The sequence below is a fragment of the Peromyscus leucopus genome, chromosome 4 (genome assembly GCF_004664715.2).
Source record: "Peromyscus leucopus breed LL Stock chromosome 4, UCI_PerLeu_2.1, whole genome shotgun sequence".
NCBI classification, from domain to species: domain Eukaryota; kingdom Metazoa; phylum Chordata; class Mammalia; order Rodentia; family Cricetidae; genus Peromyscus; species Peromyscus leucopus.
Window position 1 is genome coordinate 69,791,082 of NC_051066.1, and position 13,091 is coordinate 69,804,172.

Below are 13,091 nucleotides of genomic sequence, written 5' to 3' on the forward strand. Positions count from 1 at the left end.
CCTCCGCGGTAGCCTGAGGGAGCCTAGGAGAAGGGAGGGAGGAAGAGACTTGATTCACCCGAAGCACAGGTGCACTGGGCACTGAGCTGAGTCAGCGCAGCGTGAGGGGGCGGGGAAGGGAGGAAGAGTCGCTCACCTGCCGGGACAGCGAATGCGCACCCACACACTCACCCTCCCTCGGCTTAAACGTCCCGGCCCGACTTCCCATTGTTGGTTCGGGATTTGGTCTCCTGCGGTCTCCCAGCACCACGATGTCTCCCACAAAGAAGACATCGCCAGGAAAGGGCAGAGTGGTATCTTGCCTGCTAGGTAACCCGGACCTCCCTGAGAGGTCAACCGCACAGAAGAGAGAGCTCTCCATCCTTAGAACACCACCCTCGCCTCCCAGGCCATGTGGAGAGCAGACCAGAGCGTCAGGGACACCCTGGGCCGGGTGGGGACCCACTTGGGTAGGCAGGTGCACCGGAGGTGTCGCCTCAATCTGGAGACAGAAGTTTTCTGGGTTACCCCACTTGGCCCTCCCTGCCCCTTCCTCATCCACATTTCCTCCTCCTCTGTCTTCCAAACCGGACCCACTAAAGTTCAAGAAGTCCAAAGCCCGGAGAAGTGCACTGTGTAAATATATTGGCTTTATTTGTGTCCATTCGGACGCCTCACCGACAACATCCAGGTAAAAAGACCGTTAAATAAAACGCCTTCAGCTATTGCAATGCAAAAATAAATATCAATCCTCCGGCTGCAGCAGCAGGCGCGCTGCGCCCCAAGTCCCCTCGGCCAGCCCAACAATTATAAAAGTGTTCAGCGAGAGTGTCGGCGTGAGTGTGAACGGGTGTGCGATGGGGGTGGGGCACAGTGGAGCGGTGTGCAAAATCGGAGTTGCAAACCAAAAGGCCTTGCAGCGGCGACCCCCGGCAGCGGCGAGCCAGCTCAGCACGGGCCGCCTCCCGCGCACACTCACAGTTCGTACTGGGAAAGAGTTAAAAAATAAACATTTACAAGGGCAAAGAAAGCGGCTCCCCTCCCTGGCGTCCCCGAACTGGCTCCAGGGAGCCGGCGTGTCCGCGGCCCGGCAAGAGTCAGAGCGAGCGAGGGGTGCCGATCCCCGATGGTCGGGGCCGCCTGGGGGCACGGGTCCCCTCCGGGTGCGCCCGCGGCTTTCCGGCGCGTGGCAGCGGAGCGAGTCCCCAAGCTGGCTGTTGCCTCACAGGGCCGAGTCGGAGTCGCTGGAGTCCAGGCTGTTCCTCAGTTTGCAGCTGGCGAGCGGCTCCCTCTGCAGCGACAGGCTCTGCGTGCTGCGGCGCAGGCACTCCAAGCTCTGCAGGAACGACTTCTTGGCCTTCTCCTCCTCCATCGGGGACACCCCCTCCTCCTCCACCTCCTGGATCTCGTCGAAGGTCACCGGCTGCGTCTTGAAGCGGGACTGGCGCGGCCGCCGCAGCCGGCCCTTGCCCTTGGGCAGCTTGGCGGGCCGCACCGGCTGCGGGAACTCGTCGGCCAGGCACACGAAGTGCGGCATCACCGCCTGGTAACTGGAGCAGATGCCCATGAGCTCGCCGGGCTTGGCGGCCGCCATGGCGCCGTCGGTGGCTGCGGGGCCGGGGGGCGGCGGTGCGCCCGGGCTCTCCGGGGGCGGCCGCGGCTCCGGGGTCCCCCGGGAGGCGGCAGCCTGAGGCTCTCCGGGCGGGGGATCCAAATCTGCTGCGGGGTGGCGGCGGGCCTCGTTGGCCCGAGCCGGCGCTGCTGGGGAGGGATGGCGGGCGGGCGGGCCCGTCGAGGGGCGCGGGGCTGTGCTGAGCTGCTCCGCGGCGCTCTGAGAGGCTCCCTGCCGCCGCTGTCGCTGTCGCCGTGTGCCCCGCGGCAGCCCGCCTCGCTGCTTATATAGCCCGCCTCTGCCCACACGACTGCAAGCTCGGATGACAGCGAATGCCATTTAAAGCGTGCGCGCCCCGCGCCCTTCCGCCTGACGTCGCCCTCCCCGCCACTCTGGGAAAGTAACGGCCCCTTCCCTGGCCCCGCCCGCCAGGCCCCGCCAGCCACGATCCGGAAGGCGCGCCCCGCCTGCCGCGGTCTATCCAGCGAAAGTACCAGCTGCTCCGGGACCCTGCTACCCGGACCCAGAGAACCGGGCCACCACTGTCGGTCCTGGGACACCCTCAGCCCCAAGTCTGCACCGATCGGAGTGGCCGGGATTTCAGGTCGCTTCCCCCGTCCCCAGCTCCAGTCATTCCAGGGCGGCGCAGGCTCTTCTGCCAGGTACCGCGCCGCCACAGGGTGGCTGCTGGCTCTCCTGTGGGTCTCCACAGCCAGGGCGCCCAGCTCCCCAGACCCTGAACTCAGAGAAATGGGCGGATTTCTGAAGCCATCCCTCCCCAGGCGCCTTACGGTACACACACACACACACACACACACACACACACACACACACACACGCTCACGCACGAATACAAACACACCCCATTATTCCATCCCAGTTCTTCCCTTCCCTACGTGCTTATCTCCTCACTCTCCCCACCCCAAGTCCCTCTGGCACCCCCATTCATGAACCGCAGAGTGGCACTTGGATAGGGCACTAACAACAATAATAATAGCTCCCATCTGGAGCACTCTATCAGAGCCAGCCAGAGAGCTCCCTGTACATACATTATCTTGTTCATCCTCCTAACAGCCGGGTGGGATAATTAGTATTCCTTCAATTTCACATGAGAAAATGGAGGCGCGGAAGAAATAATTAACTACTCCACTAGAAACTGATGGAAACGAGCGGGGTGGACTCCAGAACCCAACACTAAGGGTAGCATTCTCAAGACAAATCCCACCAGTGAGTGACCCAAGACCTTGGGCAAGAAGGTTCACAGCCCTTGCTCATGCCCCAGGGCCCCAGGAGGTAACTCTGTGAGTCCTGCCTTAACCTGGATGCTCATGGCCTCTAGCAATGGAGGCTATCAGTGGGGTTTGGCCTCCATATATACCCACTCACCAGAGGCCTATTAAGAATTTGTGTGGGAGCTCGAGAACTAAATGGGAGCCCTGGTGAAAGAGTCCTGAGTACAGGGTATTGGCAAACACCTGTAATCTCAGCCCTTGAGAGATGGAGGACAGAGGATCCGGAGTTCAAAGCCAGCCTGGGCTACATGAGAACTTGTCAAGAGAGGGAGAGGGAAAAAGAAGGAGCCCATAGCTTCCATCATAAAAGTTCATTCTAGTTGGGGTGGGGTGGGGTGGGGCATAAAAACATCAACAAGAACAGGTGGCTTGGTGGAAATGCAGAGGGAGAGGTGGGCAGAGCTGTTACCGGGAGAGGCTTCTCCAGGGGGGTGGCACTTCGCCGGCACCTGATAGACAATGACAGTACTGCTAAGCGCTCCAAATGCACCGGGGCAAGTCGGGTTATGCATCAACTCGGGCAAGTGACGCCATGCTATCCTCTCAGCAACCTTGGGGAGCCACAACCATAGCACCGCTGGGCATACCGGAGGAAAACAGAGGCACAGGAGAGCTGAGCGACTTGTCCTGTAGCTGGTCAGCGGCAGAGGTGAGATCGAAAGCCCTTACTGTTACCCACCACACTGCGGGGGGGCACGGGGGTGGGGGGATGCCAAGGCAGGAAGAAAGTGTGTGAGTGTCAGGACCTTTGGCACAAGGCACTAAGGCAGCAGTAGGATTGGTGAGTACAGTGACCACTGGGCAGCCTGTGTGACCGCGTAGGAGAGGAGGACGAGAAGTGGGGAGTTTCTTAAGGTCTTGAGGCCGTGCCATAGAATAGAATTTCATCATGAGGGCATCAGTAAGGTATTGACGGGGATTTCCTCTGATTGATGTTTTTCAAACTCACTGTGGCTACTGTGAGGCGAGAAGTGTGGGCACCAGGGAAGCCACCTAGATGACTGCCACATGACCTCGCTCAGGCCACTAAAGCCTTGCATGAGGGCCGAGGCCATAGAGATGTAGGAAAATGTTTTGATGTGTGTTTGTCTGGAGATGGGGTATGGGGCAGGCCTCAGGGATCCAGGCTAACTTCTAAGCAGTTGGCTCCAGCAAGCGTCCAAGGGTGCTTACTGTTGGCGATCAGGGGAAGGGGAGTGCCATGGTAGATTCTGCCAGCTGTCCATCAAAACTCATTTTCTGCTTAGGTGAGACTTGAAATTAGATTAGATTAGATAAGAATTATATCAGGTGAAAAGAAGAAAATCAGTTTGCATAATCTTAAAACTTGAGGCCGCTGTGCTTTGCATTGCTTTTAATAGCAGTTTAGCAATGCTCAAATATCAGTGTGGGTACCAGGAAGGGAAAACTGTCCCAGACGGATCCGTTCAAATCAGAGTACTAGCTTAAGCAGCTACTGGGGAGCAGAAAGCTGGGGACCTTTGTTACGATGGAGTGCAGTGCTTATCACTGACATCACGTGAGGTAATTTGGAAGTCAGGCCAAATGCCTACTGTGCCTGTGCAATTCTAGAAAGATGGCTGGGAAAAGCACACACACACAAAGTCATTTGCGTATGTTGGCTGCCTGGTGCTGCTTTTAGCAAGATATTACAAGAAAGAGATTGGCCGGCTTGCAAAAAGAGACAGGCAGAAATAGAGTCCAGAAAACTGATGGCCTTGGGGTTGGAAAAGCTACTTAGATATCCAAAGAGGTGGTGATCAGGCCATGGCCCAGAACCTCTTACAGCCTGCCTGTTATGCCAAAGATTAAGGTTTCAAAACTGCCTCTGGGGCCAAGTATTATATTAAAGGTGTCATCCAAGCCTGTCATTTCAGATGTCCAGGGGGTGACTTTTATTGTAAAATAGTGAAAAGTGATGGGTTGGGTCAGAAAGTCTGTAACTGTCAGTAACTGGGTGTGGCTAATGGTCACACGGAACTTTCTAGAACCAGATAACCCTGAAGCCAGCTAAGGTTCTGGAGGAGTTGGTATCACCAACAGAGTTGCAAGGCTGGTCTCTGGGAGCCCAGGATGGATCGTTCTGTATGGAGAGTGCACGGCAATCCACTGCCAGTTGGGCCAATGGTCAGCGATACAGAGGTCAGTGAGGTCATCCACACAGAGCTTCCTCCAGTGGTTTCAGAGAGTAGGCTTGGGCAAAGTCCTCTAGATATTCAAACAGCTAGGTCACATTCCTCAATGTCCCTGATAGCAGGGGGGTTACTCAGCTGAGCTACCATTTGTAGAATGTGGGCAGTAACAGTATGTCACTTCTACCTCATCTATCTAAGAGAAAATGCCTTCTGTGATCTCTCTATCTGTCTCTGTCTCTGTCTCTTTGTCTCTCTCTGTCTCTGTCTCTGTCTCTCTCCCCCCCCAACAGCAATCAAGAGACTATGGCAACCACCATTAATCTGGGTCCCTCAAAGGTCACATGGAGCTGAGCTAGCTACAAGCTGGAACTCTTCTCAGAGCTATAAGGAAATAACTGCACATTTTAAAGCTTTTCTAATTTGGAGTCTTTACATTGACATGACATTGTCCTAAGGGAGTCATGAAATATCCAAGTGGAGATGTCAAGAAGGAATGGAGCTTAGGAGAGGCCTGTGGGGTTGGGATGGAAGTTTTGGGATTCATCAAGGCCATCAACACTGGAGGTGTGGGAAAAGACCCACTTTTCAGACCAAGGGCCGGGACAGGTCTACTAGGAAAAAGGCTGGGGTGACCGGTCGGTCAGGCAAGCATGAAGCTCTGAGTTGGATCCACAGAACTCATGTAAAAAGGCTGGATGTGGTAGCATATGCTTGTCATCTCGGGACTAGGGAGGCAGAGACAGGCAGGTGCCTAGGGCTCCCTGGCCAGTCAGCCCTCGGGGAGTGTCAGGTCAACGAGAGACCCTGTTTAAAAAATAAACTAGAACAAAACAAGTGGATGGCTCCCGAGTAACCAGTCTAGGCTACCGATGAGCTCCAGGCCAATGAGAGAGACCAAGAGAAAATGTCAGAATCTAAGAGAAGGGTTCTCACAGGATGCGAGTCCAGAGGCCCATCCTAGCCTGACCCTACCAGAACCCACTGTGTGGCCTTAGCCAAGCCACCTGGTGGTCTACTCAGAGTTACAGTGCCACCTCCCCAGTGTGAAGCAAGCCTGCCCTGCCCACCTTCCTCAAGGCAGCCCTTCAGTCTCCCCACCCCCTTTTACTTTACAACGGACCCATCTCCACCTTGGAACTCTTCCCGAGTGTCGTCTGCGATGCTTCTCTTTCTCACTGGGCTTTCAGCGCTGGTCACTGCCTTTCTCCAGCACCCGGGTTGGAGCTGGCACACACAAGGGCACATAGGTCTTTTTTTTTTTTTTTTGCAATGGACAACACCATGCTCACCATTTCCTGCGGCTCCCAGCAGGCCACACTGTCTCTGCCAAGCCTTCCTTTCTAACAGGAAGCTCTCCTGGCTCCAAGTTCCCAGTCAGGGGCAGCTGCCCTGGACTGCCCCCCCCCTTACCCTCAGATGGGGATTTCCTGAGCCTGGCGCAGGGCAGTGAAAATAGGGGGAGAGAGATTTGTGCTTCACTGTAAGCGGCCCGAATTAGCCACGAGGTCATCCTCCTTGCCTGCGGGACTGCTCAAATAAGCCTCTAGGAATAACAGAGAGGGTGGAGAGATGGAATTTTCCCTCAAAAAAGGAGGGCTGGAGCGTGGCTCAGTGGCAGGTTTTGCCCAGCATGCTGGAGTGACTGAGCTCCAGCGCACCTCTAACCAAACAGCAACAACAAGGTAAGCAGCCATCCGAGCTCCTACACTGCCTGGTCCTCTGTCCTGCACTACCCCAACTCACCCACAACTACCTCCACCTCTGGATGGCATGAGAACCAGCCTCCCCATAGGCGGCCTTTCCGCATCTCTGCCCCACCCACAAGATCCAGCCAAGGGCTACGGTCAGGTTTGAAGGTCACGAAGCTTTATTCCAGATCCTGCTATGCCACAGACTTGTTCTGTGACCTGGAGCTGGTCACCCTGATTCTTGGCTTCTCACCTGGAAAGTCTGAGTAAAGTCTGGGGGCCAATGGCCTAAGTGTGGTCAGCTTCTCAGAGAGCCCGGCACGGGTTAGCATGAAGCTAAAACCCCTTTGCCCTTATGATCTCATGCTTGAGTCTTCCCAGCCCCCCAAACTGGTGGAAGATATGTCAGGGATATGGGAACCCCCAACTCCACAAGACATCTGGGACTCAGTGCTCAGTGTCTGTATCTCTCTGCCTGACTCACAGCTTAGAAGTCATAAGCCATGGTGAGTTGAAGTCAGGTTTGTAGGTGGAATCCTGGTGTTGGACTGTACATTGAGTGCTGCTGCCCATGCCCAAAGGAGGGCCCAAGGGACTCTGGGGACATTAACCCTGTTAATGTATCCCACGCTATACAATGTTCTGTCTGCATGTATGCCTGCAGGCCAGAAGAGGAACCCAGATCTCATTAGGGACAGTTGTGAGCCACCATGTGGTTGCTGGGAATTGAACTCAGGACCTCTGGGAGAGCAGCCATCTTAACTGCCAAGCCATCTCTCCAGCCTTCCACTTAGTTTTGAGACAAGGTCTCTTGCTGGGACCTGGTGTTTTCTCAGACTGACTGCTCAGAAAGCCCCAGGGATCTTTTTTTCTCCACCTGCCCTGCCCTGGAATTACACCAGGTACCTCCGTGCCCAGGATTTTTTTTTACATGAATGCTAAGGACCAACCTCAGGTTCTCATCTTGTGTGGCCAGCACTTCACTGGCTGAGCTCTCTCTCCAGACCATTCTGGTTTTTTGATACAGGATCTCATGCAGCCTAGACTGGCTCAGAGCCTGCTGTAGCCAAGGATGACCTTGAAGTCCTGATCCTCCAGCCTCTGATTCTCAAGTGCTAGGATCACAGGGATGTGCCCCCACATCCAGCAAAACCTTCTGTTCTGTCATGAGCATGGCGGGGCCGGCAAACCTGGGGGTGAAGGCTGCATACTGGAGCTGCTCAAGCACTGGATTCCTGCTGCCCACTGGGCTGAGTTTGTGGGCGCTGGGAGCTTTGGTAGGGGACATTGTTCAATTTTACACATGGCCTTGCTTGGATACTCTGGGGTGGGGGTGGGGTAGCCATTAAAGAGGATGCAGGATAGTCATCTTGTCAGGGCTACAGCCCTGGGCATGCAGAGGGTCACAGCAATGTGCTCAGTTGGGCATTTACCATGTGCAGACTCTGGGCCAGCTGTGTTCAGAGCATCACCTCACCTAAATCACCCTCTGGACTCCTCTGAGGCTCCTAGCACCATACCCGCTTTACAAGCAGGACCAGGGGAGCTTGGCATGTTGCCAGGGCCACCCGAGTCCTGGAGCAGGAACGCAAAGCCAGATAGGTCGGCCTGACTCAGGAACATGTTCAGTTTGCCCCAGTCCATCCTATCCCGCCGTCCTCTGCTGACAGAAACAACACCAGAGGTCTGGGCTGTGGCACCCAACCTGTTGTACTTCTTAGCACCTGTCTGTAAGCTGCAGTGTCCCATCTACGAGGTGAGGCAGCCACTCCTGGATTCTCTGGACCCCCCTAGGTTTGGAATCTTTGAGGGCGGGTACGGCGATAAGGAGAAGCCATTCGCCAGAAGCACGTGCTTTCTCTCAGGCCAGAGTGGCCAACAGGCCAGGCTGCAGCTGAGGGAGAAGGCCCCATCCATCTACAGAGAGCAGATGGAGGCAGAAGTTGGCAGCACACAGGGTGAAGCTCCCGTCGCCATCTCCTCCACTGTCCCCACCCTCACGTGGCTTTTGGGCAGAGCCCAGCTTTCAAAAGCTGGCATCAGTGCTCCATCTATGCTCGTCTCTCTGCTTCCAAGGAGGCCCTAGCATGCTGCCCCAGGGTGGTAGAGAGCAGGAGGAGAGGGGATCTCAGGAACCCAAAGCTTTCCAGGTCCTGAAGGACACATCGCAGCCGGAGGAGGGTCAGGGTGACAGCTCCCGGTCCCTCCTCTGCTTTCCGCAGGTTCGAGTAAGAGAGTCAGGTCCCTCCTAGTGGCTCCTGAACTACCCTGACACAGACCTGCTGTGAGCCATAGCCTTGGTAAGCTGCTATCTTCCCCCACAACTTACCCTGATATCTTCCCAGAACGGGTCTCAGGGACCTAGGTACTCAGTGAGAGGTGGTATTTCAGATGGGTTGTATGGGTCAGTGTCCTTTGGGATTTTTCTAACCCGGCTACTGTGTGTGTGTGTGTGTGTGTGTGTGTGTGTGTGTGTGTGTGTGTGTGCCTATGTGCCTATGTGCCTATGTGTATATGGGCTTGTGTGTGTCTCTATGTATATATGTGTTTGTGTGTCTCCGTGTATATGTGCTTGTGTGTGTGTGTGTGTGTGTGTGTGTATGTGCACATGCATGTGTTTGTGTTTGTCTGTATAATGTGAATGGGACATAAGAGGAGGGAAAGGGAGCAGACAAGGCACAGACAGGCTGTTTGGGATGGCTGTGCCTCCCCTGGTCACACCCCCCTCTCCCACCGCTGCTCACTCCACCCTGCAGCAGGCCCTTGGCACAAAGCCCAGGACCTCAGCATCCTACCAACGGCTTCTCTCTTTGCTCAGAATTAGCACTTGTCTGGAACAATTGGGAGCATAAAAAGTGCTTCGATAATTTGGCTAGAGGGTTGCCATGACGATACTCAGCAAGCTCCAAGAGGGGGTGTCAGTGTGCACTGAGTGGGGAACAGGCAAAAGGGAGAGGGCAGAGAGGCACAGAGGTTCAGAGCAGTGGGGAGGAGCTGGGGGGGGCCCAAGGAAGGCCTCAAGTCGACCCTCAGCCTCCAGGGGTCCTCTGCAAGCAGCGATGAGCAAGGGGACACCCGCTGCTGACAGGCTGCAGGACTAGCCTGGCAGGGCTGCTCCCATCTGGAGGAGTCCCCAGGAATACCAGACTGGGATTGAGAGTTAGACATTCTTGGGAATCCTGGGAGTGAGCCCGGGAGACCCTCCTGAAAATCCTGTCCAGCCTGCGGTCCAGCAGCGCTTGTGGGAGAAATGAGAGTCCATGTCCCTGCTAAGGGCCTCTTCTCACCACCGTCCCCCAGCTCAGGTCCAGCTCTCCATCCTTCCCACAGGCCTGAGAATCCAGGTCAGGGGTGAAGTGCTGCACATTCCTGAACTTTGCAACATGGTTTCTCCGCTGCCACCTTAGCAGGGCAAGGGAATCTTTGCTATCTTCTGAAATGCAGCGGAGAAGCCCAGGGAGGAGAGGGGAGGAGACCAAGGCCAAATAGCACACAGCGGGCAGGGCAGAGTGAGGGTGGAGCCTCGCCCTGGACTCTACCCCAAACCGCACTGCTTCCTGGGAGCACAGGCTGTCTGGATTAGGTCCATCCAGCTCCCCCAACTATACAGATGGGGAAACTTGGGCCCTAGGATATGCCCCAGCCTCCTAAGGCATTTCTCTGCCACTGTTGGACTGTGAGCCCCAAATATGCATTCAATAAAGCAAGCCCTGGTGACACTTTTATGTCCCCAGATGAAAGGAAATACAAGTGTCCACTAAGGAGGATGAGACAGAGGCAGAAGAATCACATCACTCCCACCCATGAGGTTGGGAAACATGACCAGACCCAACAGAAAGGAGAGAGGAGGGACATAGGAGAGAAGAAGCAGGCCTTGCTTTGGAAGTCCCTTGGCTGGCGGCAAACTAAACAGAAGTCAGCTGGAGCCAGGACCACAAAGGCAGACTGTCAGAGGCTTTCCTGGGCAGAATCAAGTCGCTGTTGTCCACGACAGCCTTGAAAAGGGCCTCCACTGTCCACACAGTGGGGCTTGGCAAGTCACCTGGGCTCGCAGAGCCCCAAGCCCTGCAGCTGTCAGAAGTACGTCTTACGAATATGGCTATTAATCCAGGAGCCCAGGAGGGGACCACCTTCCAAGGTCTGGAGAGGGCAGGCCTGGCCCAACGGTCTCTTGATGACAGAGGTGTCCTCGGCCCACAGCTGTCTCTAGCATGGAGAAGGTGGCACAGAAGGCCTTGTAGACACTAGTGAACAGGACTTTCATGTGGCCTTGGTACTGGGTCCCAGCACAGGGATGAACGGCGGCAGCTCAAGACCACCTCCCTGCAGGTCCTGATTCTGGTGCTGGCTAGAAGGTTCTTCTCACTACCCCGAGATTGTGAAGCCTCATGCCTGTTCCATCCTTGTTGAGGGGGGCATTTATGGAGATCAAATTAGGTAATTTATAAGAACACACTGTAGTGAAACCTGGGCCCTTATCAAGGGTGCACATCTTAATGGAGTCCACAAATTGGGGTTGGAAAGATGCTCTGCTACATGATGTGCTAGACTGACCCTGAGAGGAGGCACTTGGTCAGCTTTGTACTCAGCTGCTGGCACGTCTTGGGGGCCCAGAGCACCTGCTCCCCGCCCCCACCCAGCCCTCAGACTGTGGGCACCAGAAGAGTCTGCTGTGGCCAGGTCTCGGAACTTTCAGGATGTAGGGTGTGTTTGGGGATGGGGCCACTCTTAGAGCACCCAGCTGGAGATGGCCACTGCTGCAGCAGAAGACATTTTCATTCTTCTCCCACTCTCCAAGCAGGAGCAGCTGCCAATGCTCTAGCCAGTCCTTTGGAAGGAAGCAGAAACGGGGTTTTCCTGAGTATTGATCTCAGGTCCGATGCCAGTGCATAGCAGTGTGTGCCTGTCCTGTCCCCAGAAATCTATCCTCCCAGGGGAGGAATATTACCCCAGGTTTTTGTTAAAACAGAATCAGAGATGGAGCAAACTTCCCAGATGCCACACAGCCAGGCAGAGGTGGGGCCGGGGTTTGAAAATGGGCCTGTCTGTAAGTTCCAAAGGTCCTATCCACATGGTGACAGCTGGGCCTGCCTCGGGTGGGTGTCCGTGGAAGGTGAGGAGGAAAAGGAGGGGGCTGGGCCTAGGGGAGGCCCATATCAAGAACGAGCGTTCACAGGTGCAGTCTATAGACTCTTAAGAGGCGGGGAGAGGGGGTATACAGACAACATCCATGCCCACTCCTGCTTCCCCACGGTAACAGGAAAGGCACAGGGTTCCTCAACGGTGGCAAGCAGCCACCTGGTAGATAGCCCTGGGGACATCAGACAACAAATTCAGGTGGGAGAGTAGGCTCTTGGGGGTAGTGCACCTGCAGCTACTCTATATGGGGAAACTGAGGCCCAAGATAAGAAAAAGCTATGCTTAGAGCCAGAGATGGGAGATCACAGAGCCAGTTTCTGCAGCTGGGTCACAGGCCTGATTTCTGTCTGTTCTGTAGACACTATCTGCTCCATTAACTTTGGCACTGTGTTCCCCGGCCTTCATGGGGACGAACGTAGTCCTGGGCTGGATTAAGGACAAGGTGGGAGAGAGCTCTGGCTGCTGTGACAGAATGTTCTCGAGCATCTTCCTATCAGGACTGTTCCTTCCCAATCTCTGTTTTTCCTCCTCCTCGTGGGAACACTTGGGTTTAATCCTCTCTTCACTCTCCCTCTACTGATGTCCATGATGTACCCTCCTCCCTCCTGTGGCCACCCCAATCTCTTTTCAACAGACTGGGTCCTTGCTCCCCCAGGCCTCTCCTAGACTTGCTTCTATAGCAACTCTCCTAGGAAGATGAGCCCTCCCCAGAGCCCCACAAGCTCCGCCCACCCTGCCCAGGTGTGGGGGCGGAGCATCCTTTTCTCCATATCACTCATTGGTCCACAGAAGCTAGAGCTGCTGGCACTAGATAGTCATTGTTTCTCTCCGGTCTTGCGACAAGCCTGGCTCACAGGTAGAGAAGCCACAAAGTCCTAAGGTAAGCAGCTGAGACTAGATCCCAGGCTGCTGAATACTGACCTCTTCACCAAAGGGCCACTCTGCCTGTCCTTTGCTGGCAGTCTTTCCTCCCAGGCTATGTGATTACAGAGGACAGTTTGTGGGGGGCCTAACTCCTACCTTAACACTATAATGAGGAAAGACCCCTCATTTTCAGGACTTTATTGGAATTCTACCTGCTAGTAGAATTCCCGCTAGTAAGCACTTTGTGGGGTATCGGAACCTGCCCCTTCTGCCCACCCCTACTCCTCTACTCCACAGAGAGTATGAACCACTCAGCTCCCAGAAGTCCTCCGAGGGAGAGTTGCCTGGAAAGGGCTGTCATCTACCTTCTAGAAGCAGGCCT

The 13,091-nt window shown here is 55.3% G+C and overlaps 1 protein-coding gene across 1 annotated transcript; it reads right to left on the reverse strand.

Moving 5' to 3' along the window:
• Positions 1 to 609: 609 nt before the first annotated feature.
• On the reverse strand, positions 610 to 1,953 carry C4H11orf96 (chromosome 4 C11orf96 homolog). The gene has a single exon (XM_028879000.2). The coding sequence runs from the start codon at positions 1,928 to 1,930 to the stop codon at positions 1,202 to 1,204; it is 729 nt and encodes a 242-aa protein (XP_028734833.1). The 5' UTR covers positions 1,931 to 1,953; the 3' UTR covers positions 610 to 1,201.
• Between the last annotated feature and the right edge of the window lie 11,138 nt (positions 1,954 to 13,091).